This window comes from Meles meles, chromosome 5 (genome assembly GCF_922984935.1).
Source record: "Meles meles chromosome 5, mMelMel3.1 paternal haplotype, whole genome shotgun sequence".
NCBI classification, from domain to species: Eukaryota; Metazoa; Chordata; class Mammalia; order Carnivora; family Mustelidae; genus Meles; species Meles meles.
In genome coordinates, this window is record NC_060070.1 from 1,896,788 (window position 1) to 1,910,427 (window position 13,640).

Consider the following 13,640-nt stretch of genomic DNA (forward strand, 5'->3'; position numbering starts at 1 on the left):
TCTCCCCCAGGCCTTCCAATCATTTCCTAAGAACCTAATTCCCTGGATAAATGCCTTTCTACTTAAAATGCCTGTGTATTTTCTACCTCCTGTACTGAACCCTAACTCAAATATCAACAAGAAATATGATCTCAGGAGATGACTAAGTAGCTTATTTATCATAGAAATAAATTAATTAGGGGCACCTGGGTGGCTCAGTTCGTTAAGCAGCTGCCTTCTGCTCAGGTCATGATTCCAGGGTCCTGGGATCGAGCCCCGCATTGGGCTCTCTGCTCAGTGGAGAGCCTGCTTCTCTCTCTCCCTGCCTGCCACTCTGCTTACTTGTGTCTCTCTCTCAAATAAATTAATAAAATCTTTAAAAAAAAAAAAAAGAAAGAAAGATATTATAAGCAGCCCCTCCCGCACCTTTTGGAACTGGCCATTTCCCTAAGCAAACAGTCCCCGGCAGCTGGCCCACCGCGCGGCCGGCGGGCAGCACTCACCGCGGGGACGAAAGGCTCGTCGGGCGCGCAGTGGTAGTTCTGCAGCAAGGCCTGCAGCTGCAGGGAGTTCAGCTTGAAGCACGTGCTGTTGACAGTCGGAACGTCCTCCGCTGCGTACTTGTCCATTGTGAGCAGAGTGGTGGCCTGGTGGACAGGGTAACAGGAGACGTGACTGGAAAGTATTTTATGACTATTCCCCTTCGTGTAACACTTAAAACTGTAATAACTTGCTAATTTAATTTTAAAACGCAGAATTTTTTTTAGGGAAACACACTTCTATTAACATTGAACTGAAAAAGTGTTGTCTAATAAAGGTTTTCAGATGGCTTAATTTCACTAAAATACATATTCAATTATTCATAAATCATTTTTAAAAATTCTCTCAGAAACTGTAAACATGGGGTGCCTGGGTGGCTCAGTAGGTTAGGCCGCTGCCTTCGGCTCAGGTCATGATCCCCGGGTCCTCGGATCGAGTCCCACATCGGACTCCTTACTCAGGGGGACCATGCTTCTCTCTCTCTGCCTCTGCCTACCACTCTGCCTACTTGTGTATGCTCTCTCTGACAAATAAATAAATAAAATCTTTACAAGAAAAAAGTGTAAACATTTACATCACAACCACTCTCATCACTAGTTACTGGGGTCTGAATAAAGTTTCACTGTAATGACTTTTTACAGCCAGCTGATGCAATCCAAGGAGGACAGTAACCTCTTTCTATACTAAACTACTTTAAATGAGATTAAGAAATTGTGGGGAAAATACAAAATTATAAACTGTAATAATTAAAAAAACCTGCCCTAGGTTCTGAGGCTGCAGATCATCTCCTTGACTGCAAAAGCCCCGTATCCAGGGCAGGCTCCGCAGGGACACCCTGAGCACCGGCTGAGCCCCTCACACAGCTGTTGCGAGCTCCTCTGTGCCCTTCTCCATCTCCCGCCCCCGGTCTTCGGGACGTGACGACTGCCCGGTGCTAGGCCCCTTTCTCCTCCTGCGCGCATCCCCTGCGGGTTCCCACTTTGTGCTCTCACCTGGCTGCGTGTGCTGAAGAGCGATGCGCTACCCAGTTTCACACCGGGTTCTGTCCTTTCAGGTGGGAGCCTCACAAAATACTGGTCTGGTAAGAAAGAACCCTTTAAGGGTATTTATTCTAGTGCTTACCACCTGCTGTGGGCTAAGTTGTGTCCCCTAAGATTCAGACACTGACATCTCAACCCCATGCACCTCAGAACGTGACTTTACTTGGAGCAAGGGTCTTGGCAGCAGTGAGAAGAGTGAGTGGGGGGAACAGGTCTAACGTGACTTCTGTCCGTACAAGGCGTGGACGTGTGGAGACACACACGCCCACGGGGAGAACGCCTGTGAAAATGAAGGCAGAGAACCACCCTGCCCACACCCTGACCTTGGGCTCCTGGCCTCCTGGACTGTGAGGCAATGTCTGCTGTTGAAGCACGGGGCTTGCAGGAGGCTGTCTCAGAGACCCAGGCAAACCAAGGCCCCACTGCTTCTTTAGCGGAGCACACGAAACACCCCAGAGGGGGCTGCTGATTCGGCTGAATCCCGGGGCCGTCCCCTGACGGAACGAGACACTGAGGACGAGGCGCACGATCCGTGGGCAGCTAAGCGTCGCGACAGCTCACCTGCACTATGCGGCTGAGGTGACAATCCGCCGCCAGCTCCAAGCCTTGCTTCTCGGCCCAGGCTTCCACGTGTCCCAGCTGCTGGCGGATAATCGCCCCCCAGTAGTGAGAGCACAGCCCCGACTCGGGGTCGGTGACCAGTCGGTTGAAGAGCCACATGTTGATGAAGTGGAAGAGCTGCGAGAAGAGCTGGATGGTCAGGGCCGCGTTGACCCGGCAGCGCCGCAGCAGAGACATGGCTCCCGTGAGCGTGTGCAGAACGTCATCTGTGCAGGGACGCGGGGCGGAAGCAAGAGTCTCGTGAAAACGGTGAACGCGCAAAGCGGCAGGTACGGTAAGAAGGGCTACTTGGTCACTTTTGAGACACCAGTCTCTTCAGACGGGAGGTGGCAGGGAGGTCTGAAACCACATACAGGTGTTAACCATGTGTCCTGCAGCTCGCCCCAAGAGACTTTCTGAAAAAGCACGACACCCCAAAACCAGAGCTAACTGAAAACACAGCAGACGGTGGTTGCGATTTACTAAATACCAAATCCAACAGTCTATCTCGTTTATTTTAAAAAATACCTCCTTCTTATGATGTAAATATTAAAACGAAGTTGAACAGGAAGGAGGGAAGAAAGAAAGCTTCTTCAGGAGGAAGAAGAGAGAGGAGGAGAGAGAGAGATGGCGGGAGGAGAAAAGAGCATCCTAACCTATTTTCGGTCTTTGCAGGCTGTTCTCTTCAGGGTCGTCCAGAAAGGCCGGCATGTAATTATTCAGTTCTGACTGAAGACAATGAACTAGGTATCTGAAAATACGGAGGCAATTTTAATAACCCCGGCAGGACGCACCGCGACTGTCAGACATGACATCACAAACGGAATAGCTCACACTGTTGAGAAATGGTTTTCATTTACAGTACAACAGTTTCAGTCTCAGGAGTCTCAAAACACAGCTCGACAAATTCAAGTTCCTAAATCAACACATGTGGCACACAGCTATTCGCGTTTCTCACTACTCATCTTCAATCAGGGTAAATAAAAACCTTAAACAAAAATCTCCACAGAATAGTGCAATCTCCAAAAATGTGCTCCTTACTTAAACGCCATCTGAACCAAGTGTGCTAAAACGTCTTGGGCATCCAGTGTGATTCGACTGAGATCTCGGTCCTGTTTAATGAAGTTGAGCAGCTCAGATGCATTGGCCATCCAGAAGGCAAGTGCCCCTGCAATATTCTTCTGCTTCTGTAGACAGAACGGATCTCCATAAGCAACCCCAAGACAAACAGAAAGAACAAAAATACAAAGGAATGCTCTTGAAAAGCTGCTGGAGATAGACCAGTACCTTCCCACTGTCACCAAGGTTTTACCACAGATACCAGATATTTGCAAAGGAATTTGGATGCGTTCACAGCAGCGCAACTGCGACACCTCAGGATTCATGGACAGACACATGGATCCAGGCGGCCACCACGGACAGAATCAGGGCCGAAAACAGAGGTATCAGACCCTACAACACCCAATTGGAGATTGTGCATTATCTGGTAATCTGTGAAGGACACACGCCTCTACCCACGGTTACCCACAGCCACCCTGATACGCGCAGTCACTGGCTCGGACGCCGAGCAACTCGCTATCAAGTACTGATCTATCACATTGTCTCCCGACCACATGAGCAGGCCAGGCAACCTCAGATGAGATCCAAAGAATAGGAACCAAGGGTAAACAAGAAAGAGGAGAAACAGAACTTCCGTCATTTCATATCCACACTGAAGTGCATTAAGCAGAAATTATGAAATGCTGATAAGGGTTGCACAGTCAGAAAAGGATTTAGTACTGCATGTTTCAGTTGCTGAATGAGTGTTATGAGCCATCCAGTCCGGCTGCTGGAGTGTTGTGTTTGACATGGAAGCAGCGCGAGAAACTCAGCTAAGCCGACAAAGCCAGGACCAGGTCCCAGCAGCACGTCCTACCTGATCAACCTGGTCTACTTCCTGGAGAAAAACAGACGAAGGGAAATCAAGCAGAACGAGAGAAAGAAACTTGTAAACAATCATGATAGTTTAAAAAAATCAAAACACTAACATGAAGGTACGACATGAAGGTACGACATTTAGTTCTGTTATTCCCAAATTACATATTCACTCCTGGCTTGGAAACAGCTTTGGAAGTACATGATGTAAAGACTGGTTCTACGTTTTTAACGCTGGTACAGTAAGGGAGGGAACTCCCAGAATTTACATAAGGACATGCGACATTTCACGCGGGAACACACTGATCTCTTCGTCTTTCAATGATCTTGTGTGTCTGACTACTTCAAGGTATGTAAGATGAGTGTCTATCCTCTGGTTTAACAGGATGAGAGAGACAGAAAAGACCAACAGAAACAATAAAAATAAAAGTCAAAAATTTTAAAATGTATAAAAAAACATAACTATACTAAAACAGAGTAAATTGGTTTTATTGAAAGTAGGTTTTTATGAAGTAAAGAATTTATTCATTACTACGGTTCTTTCCTAAAACTTTAAGACTCCTGGGATCACATACTAACCCTAAATGTGTTTTAACAGACCTGTTTTGATAACGATGATTTCATAGACTAGTTCCAATTCAATCAGAAAAAGTCTATCAATAGTAGTCTGATGAGAGGAATTTCACAATTTGAAACAGGCTTTAGAAATACAAACATGAAGGAAGGCAGACAATGGCTCTGAACTAAAAGGAAATCCGTGTTTCTTCATAAATTAGGAAGAGAGGGAACAGAAAGTGGGATCCAAATAAAATGACAATCCTTTTTGGATTTGTTTCTTCACTTGGGGAAAAGAACTGTAAGCCCATTAGATTCACAGGTTTCACCCCTCAAACATAAAACAAACAGTTCTTGAAAAATTTGGCCTTTTGAAATAATTCAGAAGGAATCAACAGATTTGTTTGCTCAAACTGTCCTCACAGAAGGGAAACCACCAAGCCATCTAATCAGGCTGCTTCACAGTACTTAACTAGAGTTTTGTATTTTATGACCGAATAACAACGCTGATAAGTGGTTTGGAAAAACTTAAAAAAAAAAAAAATTAACTTCACCTTGACTTTCAAGGACTTAGAATTAAATCTTCAAATTATCTGTGAGTTCGGAAAACTGCTATGCCAATTTTACAGATGAAGAGTACTTGACAAGAAACAAACCACACTACAAAGAGCATACCCTGACTTCCTTAAGCTTTCGCAGTCTTACGAAAGACTGTGATAATGTCATCATCGAGAAACGTCATGATGTGCATCACAGCTAAATGAGTGCTATCAGAAATCCACAGAAATCCCACCAACATCACAGTCAGTGGAAAAGAGCAAATGCCTTCATAACCTTGAGAAGATTCTAAGAGGGCAGTTGTCAGGCACTGGCAGGGAGGTTATGAGGACAAACTGCTTCGTGGGCACAGGGTTCTACTTTGGAGTGATGGGAATGTTCTGGAACCACAAGTGGTTGCTGCACAACACTGTGAATGTCCGAAATGCTACTGAATGGGTCACTTTAAAATGGTTAATTTTACATTAATGTGAAATTCACCTCAACAAATTATTTTTTCTAAAAAAAGAAAATCCCCACGTCTCAACGTGTTCTCACAACTACCACCATTTTAAGGATCTTTACTGTGATCATTACATTCCCACACAGAGATAAAGGAGAAAACCAGCTGAAAACCAGCTGACATTTCTTTCCCACTTTTAAAGCTGTACGAGTGTCCAAGCTCTCTCCCAGCTGGGGGAGTCAGACATGGGGCGGGCGGGGCCCGGGGACCGAGGCGCGCACTGAGGCGGCTGCGCGCTGCGGCTTACCTGGATCACCGCCTCCATCATGCTCACCATCTTGTGCACTATGGCAATCACCCTGTGAGTGCGCTCGGTGGGACTGACGTCGGGTCTGCACTGGCTGGACAATACGTACCGACACGCCATATATAACACATACGTAGGGGACAACTTAAAATGGACGGTAGAGCTGTTAGTATAGTTTATGATGGCAGATAAAAATGAGTCTTCAGCTGCGGAAAGATTTCAAAAAAGAAAACAAACAAAAAAACCATGAAAATCAGATGGAGGAAAATGGAACAAGAAATAATTCACTAACAATGGAATCTGAAATTACTCACAACTCTCCCTGAATTCGATGCTTGCCGGCAATACCAGCTCGGGCCCAGGGCCGTCCGGGGTTCTGCAAGTAGAGAGCGCCGTCTCTCAGAACCGCAGCGGCACCAGCCACCGTGCCCACTTTGGCGAGCGCTGCTGCCGTCTCCGTGCAGGCTTACAGAGAACACACAGCCCAGTGCCCCGTGTGCACACGGGCAGTGCTCACACACTCACATGCGCACACCGGGAGTGACCACACCCCCGCTCCTCCCAGAGGTCAGCTCCTTGACGTATCTGCTTCTATCATGAGAACTGATCTGACCATGAGTCTCTCTTACTCGTGACAGTGTCGTGGGGAGGAGGGGGACCAGGCTGTCACACACCTGCTATGGCAATGGCTCAGGTCACAACGAAAAGCCGCTGCTGGGAGACATGAGAAAAGCTAAACCACTGTGACCTGAAACTGAGCTCCTACACGAAGAACAAGTTCCTAAGAGCCGGACGCTGCCCTTGGCTTCTGATGAAGCTCAGAGAAGATGATGCCCACGGACCCCTTCAGGCACCTCGTATTAGCATTTCTTGATGCTCACGAGGGAGCCCACCTTCAGAAAAAGACACCCAACTCACACTTTTTTCAGACACCCCTCCTCATTTAGCCAAACACCATGAAACAAAGCACTGCCAAGAAAAAGAACCCAAGAGCAGCCAGAATTTGGAACACTTGGAAGAATCTGCACTGAACTAACGTTACATATTTCCACGTATCCTGGATCAAAGTACTTCAAAGGTCAGGACGTCTCTATTTCCACAGAAGAGTTCTCCAAATCCTGGGCGCCCCTGTCCCTGCTGGTAGGACAGAAGGTTCACTGTTGTGTGAGATTCTTCTCTGAGTTATAAATGCACACAGCTGGAGGCATGTGTCCACCGGGGCTCAGCGTATGACGCAGCGGTGTACTGTGGTCAAACACCCGAAAGCCACTACTGAGCACAGAATTTCTAAACTGTAAAATCATTACAGACCCAACGTAGATCTCCCTACCTTAGATTTATACTGTTCTCCACGGATGGCTTCGGGGTAACTTAACTACTCTTTCACGCAGACACGTGATTACAATTTCAGGCAATTTAATCATTACTCGAAGCTGGCTGGCTCCCAGCTGCATTTCATGTAGGACATTCGTAAGTTGCCCCTCACCACTAACAAATGGGCAAGTGATTAGATTCCCAAAGATCCGGTTAAATGTTTACCCCTTTAGTTCAGCTTTAACAGGTAACGGAAGCTTTCCAAAAATCTTGCGTCAAATAGATGAAGAAAATTAAAAGTGACAGCAAAAGCAGAGAACGCGTTGTGCCTTCCCACCAACTTCACTGCAAAGTGAGGAGCCGGCCACAGTGACTCACACAGGGACGAAAGCAAGTCAGGGGCTGAGGTCAGTGTTCAAAGGAGCGTCCCAGCTGGTGGGAGGGAGAGTCAACAGCAAGGCCGTGCTCACGAAGCTGTCAGTGAGCCGAATGCCAGTCACTTCTAATAGCAACACTGAAGTCTCCCAACCCTGGACAAATAGTGACGAACCTGCCCGGTTTCTGTGTTTGGAGTCACTGTGGTGGCGCTCACTCAATAAACCGGCTCCCGTGACAACTCCTTCAAGAAAGGAGCTGAGAGGGAGAAGAGCCCATGGCCATGGTCCCCAGCAGCTTGCGTCCCGCTACCCCACCTCCCCCGGGAACTGAAGGAGCAACGAGGAGAAACACAGCAAGTTACGTCGAACTGTTATGAACACTAGAAATAAAAACAAGAGTCCTTCCACCGGATCATATGCTTCAAAGTTTCTTATCCTGTCTGTGACTACATAATGTGGATTCAACTCAACAATTCAGCTATAAAAAAAGCTTTTAGAGACGAGGGAATGGAAAGGCCCAACGACGTGAGCGTGTCTCTCAGCGGCTACGTTCCCAGCCACCTGCAGCTGCAGACTCGCAGTTCACTTCCCGACGTACCTTCCACACACCACACTGGACGAACCTGCCCAACTCGTGCTTTCATCACTTTCACAAATCCGGTAAAAGCAAGGAATTTAAATTCTCACCAAAGAACATTAAATAATGCGTCAGTCACAACTTAAGGAACTCCGTTATTCAAAGAGATTTTTTCCCTAACGAAAGTCAGCATTTTCCAATCTCCAACACTTAGACTTTCGTGAATGTACCCACTAAGTGAAGCACTGCTTCTTCTCACATTACGTACGTGAAAGCAAAGACCGAAAACAGAAGAATCATGTTTCCATCACTGCGGTAGTATCGAAGCAGTACACAGCCATGGTTCCAATGAAACCCCGAGTACCATCCCTGCTCACACACAGCACCGGCTCTAGAGCACGGCGAGCCGCCACTACTGGACACTGCGCTTCACCAAGTACCTGTACCGTCCACACGCGCTTACTGATTCTGTTCTCCGTGCTCCTTCCTCTCCCCCATTTGACGGATCCACTCACTCAAATATTCCGGGGCTAAGAACAATGATCCATTCCTCTCGATCACCTTATAAACAGAGACACTCATCAGGACACTGGTTCACTGTCTGCAGTATCTTATTCTAGAATACACCATCAGAAACAAGTACAGGCACAGAAAGTAGACTTACCATTACACCTAAAAGAATTCCCACAGCCAACAAAAATCCTGAATACTAACCAAAAATGCAGGACAAAAACGGGAAAAACCCGAGATTCCCGCATCAATGTGTAACCGAGTCCCTGCATTAACTGAGACGACAAACACACAACGCACAGCGCCCCCTACTGGAAGACGGGAAATGAAAGGGCGACCGCGGCCAGTCACCTGCCTCCCTTAGGGGACCGGAGGGAGAACAGCTAGAATGGCACCAGGAGACCGACAGCCCCAGGCCAGTTCCGCTGCCGATAAAGAGGGGACGCGCACCGCACTCCTGAGCTCTTCCGACTGCTGTCTGCGTGTTCAGAGCCCTGCCGGAGAAGCGCCGGAGCCACATCCGGAGCTCAGCGCCTGTTACTTCAACGTGTGAGGCACTGACATCACTTCGCAACTTTAAACAATGTTAAAAATCACAAGGAAGTAGGATTCTAATAAAGGTAGTATGTCTTTAAAATTCAAAAGGAAATAACTAAAGGCAGATGTTCTCTGTTCAAGAACACTGGGCAAGAACCACGGCAGGAGAGACAGATGCTCACAGCCATGCTTTTTGACAGAATGTAAGACACTGTAACGTGGCACTTGATAAATCCTAAAAACTCCACCTGAAGGCCTGCCTGGCTTCATATATTTAAATATGGAAGGATTTTGCATATGGATGAGGGAAATGATTAGATTATCTTAATATTAAAAATGATCAAATAGTAACATCCAGGAAAAGTCCCGTTCTCCATGTTTCACAGAATAGCCCCTTTAAAACAGAAACATCTTTAAGTGCTCCCCATTTCACCCCGACAGACGACACAGTGGCCCCGGGGTAAGGGGACCCCTGCTCCTGGAGCTCAGTCTCTGTTCAGCTCAGTAACGTGAAAACAAAGTAACTCCCTACAAATGTCAGCCAAACCCCAGTCGATTCAATAATCTCTACGCCAAGCGCTTTCTGGGAACACTTTCACTTCCTTCCTGCTGAAAGCTGAGTGGCTTCCTACCTGCTCTCTTGCCTGCGGTAGTCCTGCTGCTCCACTCTGATCATCGGCTTCACCATCCCGCGCTCTGCCGAGCCGGAGGCAGGCACTGCCCGGTCGCCGTCCAGCCTCGTGGCGCTCTAAGCCAGGGGAGACACAGAGCACTTAACACCATGCGGACCACCCAGGCGTACGTTGACTGCTGCCGGTGAAGATCTGATGCCAGGCTGCCAGGCAGGGGAAGGCAGGAGAGGGATGCAGGGCAGGGACGAGAAGGCGCGGCACCACTGAGGACGCCAGTGCGCATTCTCATGCCCTCAAACACACTGTCATTGAAAGAGCAGGAAAGCCCGCAGCCCCTTTCCTTTTCCGAAAGCTAGACGTGGGCTTTAAACACAGTCAGGAAGGGGGCTACATGTGCGCAAGGGCTCCTCTAACAGCGCAGGAACCGCAGCAACTCCTCCAAAAACTTCTCTTAAGGAAGGAGAGAGCGGAGAGAACACATACAACGTAAAGTCAGGGTCTTTGTTTTACTTGTTAAGGAAGTGTTTAAAAATCATCATAGCTCAATGTCCAACGACAAACTGAGCACAGGAGCAAAAGCCCACTTCCAGCAGCTAGCACCGTACATTTAACCCTTCCACGCAGGGCACACTGCTAACTAACCCATGGCAGACGAAACAGATAAGCAACCTGTATGAGTAAGAAAACAGAGCAAAATTATACAAAGAAATTCACTGTAGCAAAAATTTTGTGTCAAATTTCTCATGATATTTGATTACAGAAATTGAGCTTGATAACAGAAATCATTCTTGTCTTACAAACCAGAGAGTTACACTGGGCTGTATTTATCTTTATGGTTCTTTACGATTTTTATTTTTCATAAATGAGGTCATACAACCCACTTTGTAAAAAATACTTTCTCATGCGTTGTAAACATCTAACAATATTTTTATGTTACAGAACTATAATGGTTGCGTAACATTTTGTTGTTTATTTACCAAAGTTCATCAAACTAATCCTTGATTACATTGCTTAAAATGTTCATCAGGACAGGGAGTCCTGACAACCACGCTCGTAAATATATACATTCACACACAGTGATTACTTCCATAAAATGCATTCACAGAAATAAGAACACCACGTCAGACTACTGTTGTAAATAAGTGAAAAGGCAACAGAGAGTCAGGGTATGTTTATAAGCTAATACATTACGAATAAATTTAGCCCATTTTCAAATAAAATGCTTACGAAATCAGAGCCAAAGGCCACAGGACAGAAAGGTTAGTGTGTGTGCGTGGACACCTGGTCGTTTGCAAGGGTATAGACGAACACATCGGTGACATAAGGAGCTCCGAAAAGGATCTGTCGAAGCGTTGCCAACAGCCAACTATAAACTGTGGACGAATGACTTTCATTTCTCTACTTTTTCTTCACTGACCAAGTTTTCTGTTTTAACTATACACTTTTAGAAGAAACTAAACTTTTTTTAAAAAGATCTGATTTATTTAAAGAGAGAGCATGAGAGCAAGCGAGTAGGCGTGAGCACGCGTGGAGGGGAAGGGCAGGGGGAGAAAGGATCGTCACGACCACACCCTGCGGAGCGCAGAGCCCTGAGGTGAAATCAGACTCGATGCCCAATTGACTGAGCGAGCCACCCAGGCGCCCCTTAGAAACTCAGCTTTGTCTGAGGACAGTCCCATCTGGTTCCCAGAGCACCTGCTCAGACGGTCGCTCGGCCGCTCTGCACTGTGGCCCCCGGTGCCCTGCGCGCTCCCTGAGCATGAGCAGCACAGCGGTAAGCCCGCCCCGTGAGACCTGCCTGCGCTGAGCTCACGCTGCACCGTGGGCACCTGCGGCAAGGATCCGATGGCAGCGCCGGCTGGCGCAGGCATTAGAGTAAGGGGCAATTACGCCCGGACACTCGAGGACGTGACGTGTGAGCGGAGGTCGCACCAGGAGGGGCTAGCTGTGTGAAAACCCGTGGGAAGACATCCTGTAGGACGAGCAACACACCCGAGCCTTCAGACGGGGCCGAGGCGTGCAGCCAGTGTGGCCGGGTCAGAAGGAGCTGTGCGAGCCAGAGGCAAGGGTTGGGGGGATGTGGGGCCAGCGGCTATGAAAGCAGGGCAGTCACAGGGTGGAGTTCCCGTTTTCACAACAGCAGCCTGGCCCCTGGAGGAGGCCAGGGCAGCAGAGGAAAGGTCAGAAGCCACGTAGACTCCCTGCCGTGGGACACCTGGAGTCTCCGCCCAACCGCCCATGGGGGTGACAGACCGAGACAGGCACTTGTGGACTATTCCAGAGGAAGAGCAAACGGAACTTGCCAACGACTGAACGTGGAGGCCGAGGGAAGGGGAGGACCCCAGGATAACCAGTACCGGACTTCTGCGGGGACAACGCCTCGGATGAGCAGATTGTTTACTGAGATGGCGAAGGATCAGGGAAACAAAGAAAAGCTAGCTCTGTTTTCACCGTGTTAGACTTGATACACGTCTTAGACAACACGACAGCTGTAGCAAGCAAGCCTCTGGAGTCTGCAGAGGTCAGGGCCAAAGACAGTTTAGAGTCATTAATGTCTAGATGTACTTTAACTCCCTGACTGCATAAGATCACCCAGGGAACATGAACAGAAGGGGCCCTATGTCTGAGACCAGTGTGAGGACTCAAGCGGAGGAAGACGTGGAGAGGCACCAACAGAGGAGACCCAGAAGGACTGAGCACCGAGGTGGGAGAAATCGGGACGGTGACACCACAAGGCTAAAATAACAAAGTGCTCCAAGTACGTGATGCTGACCTGGCTCAGGCCAACGGAGGGAAATACGCAGCGGACCGGGCACTGTGGACGCGGCCTCGGCCAGCCACACCGGGATTAGCCCCTTCCCCGAGCCATCACGAAGCCTGTGTTTGGCTTTAATCAATGGAAGGTCAGGGAAGCAAAGCTGGGCCTCAGCTCTGGCCCAACCCTAAGAAGGCCTGTTCCTTCCGGGATGCTGGGAAGGACCAAAACACCTGGCTGCTCCCGCGGAGAAAACCTGAGAAGACAGGGACACGGGGAGGCCCAGCCAGCCCAGGAGCCAGCCAGCCCGGCAAACAAGCAGCCCCGGAGAGTCCAAATCTCACTGCACAACTGCTGTGAAGACAACGGGGGCTGTTTTGTTTAGTTCTCTAGGTTTTGGGGTGGTCTGTTACTGAGCGATAGCGAACCAAAATGAGGACAAATTCCCTGGTCACGAGAGATGAGGGGCACTGTGGAAGCAAAGCGCCTGCAGAGAAAAGGCGGCAGGTGGATGAGAGCAGGTCGCTGTCTTCGGAGGTTCTGGCCGGAGAAGGGCTGCTGGGACAGAGGCTGAGCCTAGGATGCACTGCTGAGAGGAGAAAGCCCAGTCCCCGGCCTCAGGCCTGTCACGTGTCACTACAAGACTCCACGACAGATTAGCACCACCCTGCTAGAGAGCACTGTGTGGTCTTCTCTGCCTGCGCAATTGTCCTACCAGCGCGTCACCAGTAATTCGCCCACGGTGTCCTCTAATGCTACGCAAACACAGTCCCAGCAGGCATGTAAGTCACCTACCTTGCTTGTTGGTAACGCTGTTCCACTGTGAACATCTCCTCCTAAATCAAAAGTTGTCTCTTGAACAATTCTTTCAGGATTAAAAAAAAAAAAAAAAAGAAAGAAATACATAGAATTAGTGACTCTCAAATGATAAGACAAACTTTTTCTAAGTAATACAAAAGAAACAGCTAAATATCCCAATTCAAAGAGCTTCAAGAAATCAATC

General features: G+C 48.3%; 1 protein-coding gene across 19 annotated transcripts in view; it reads right to left on the reverse strand.

Annotated features, from left to right (window-relative positions):
* Positions 1 to 13,640, reverse strand: part of AFDN (afadin, adherens junction formation factor) — a 134,490-nt gene that overhangs the window by 47,491 nt on the left and 73,359 nt on the right. For 13 of the 19 annotated variants that reach the window (XM_046006872.1, XM_046006873.1, XM_046006877.1 and 10 more), the window contains 9 exons: positions 13,433 to 13,502; positions 9,883 to 9,998; positions 6,250 to 6,311; positions 5,936 to 6,141; positions 4,075 to 4,095; positions 3,201 to 3,346; positions 2,816 to 2,910; positions 2,121 to 2,386; positions 483 to 626 (listed from right to left, as the gene is read on the reverse strand). In XM_046006872.1, coding sequence (XP_045862828.1) covers positions 483 to 626; positions 2,121 to 2,386; positions 2,816 to 2,910; positions 3,201 to 3,346; positions 4,075 to 4,095; positions 5,936 to 6,141; positions 6,250 to 6,311; positions 9,883 to 9,998; positions 13,433 to 13,502 — 1,126 coding nt within the window. The remainder of the gene's footprint in view (positions 1 to 482; positions 627 to 2,120; positions 2,387 to 2,815; positions 2,911 to 3,200; positions 3,347 to 4,074; positions 4,096 to 5,935; positions 6,142 to 6,249; positions 6,312 to 9,882; positions 9,999 to 13,432; positions 13,503 to 13,640) is intronic. The other 6 variants (XM_046006886.1, XM_046006875.1, XM_046006879.1 and 3 more) reach the window with 1 other exon arrangement.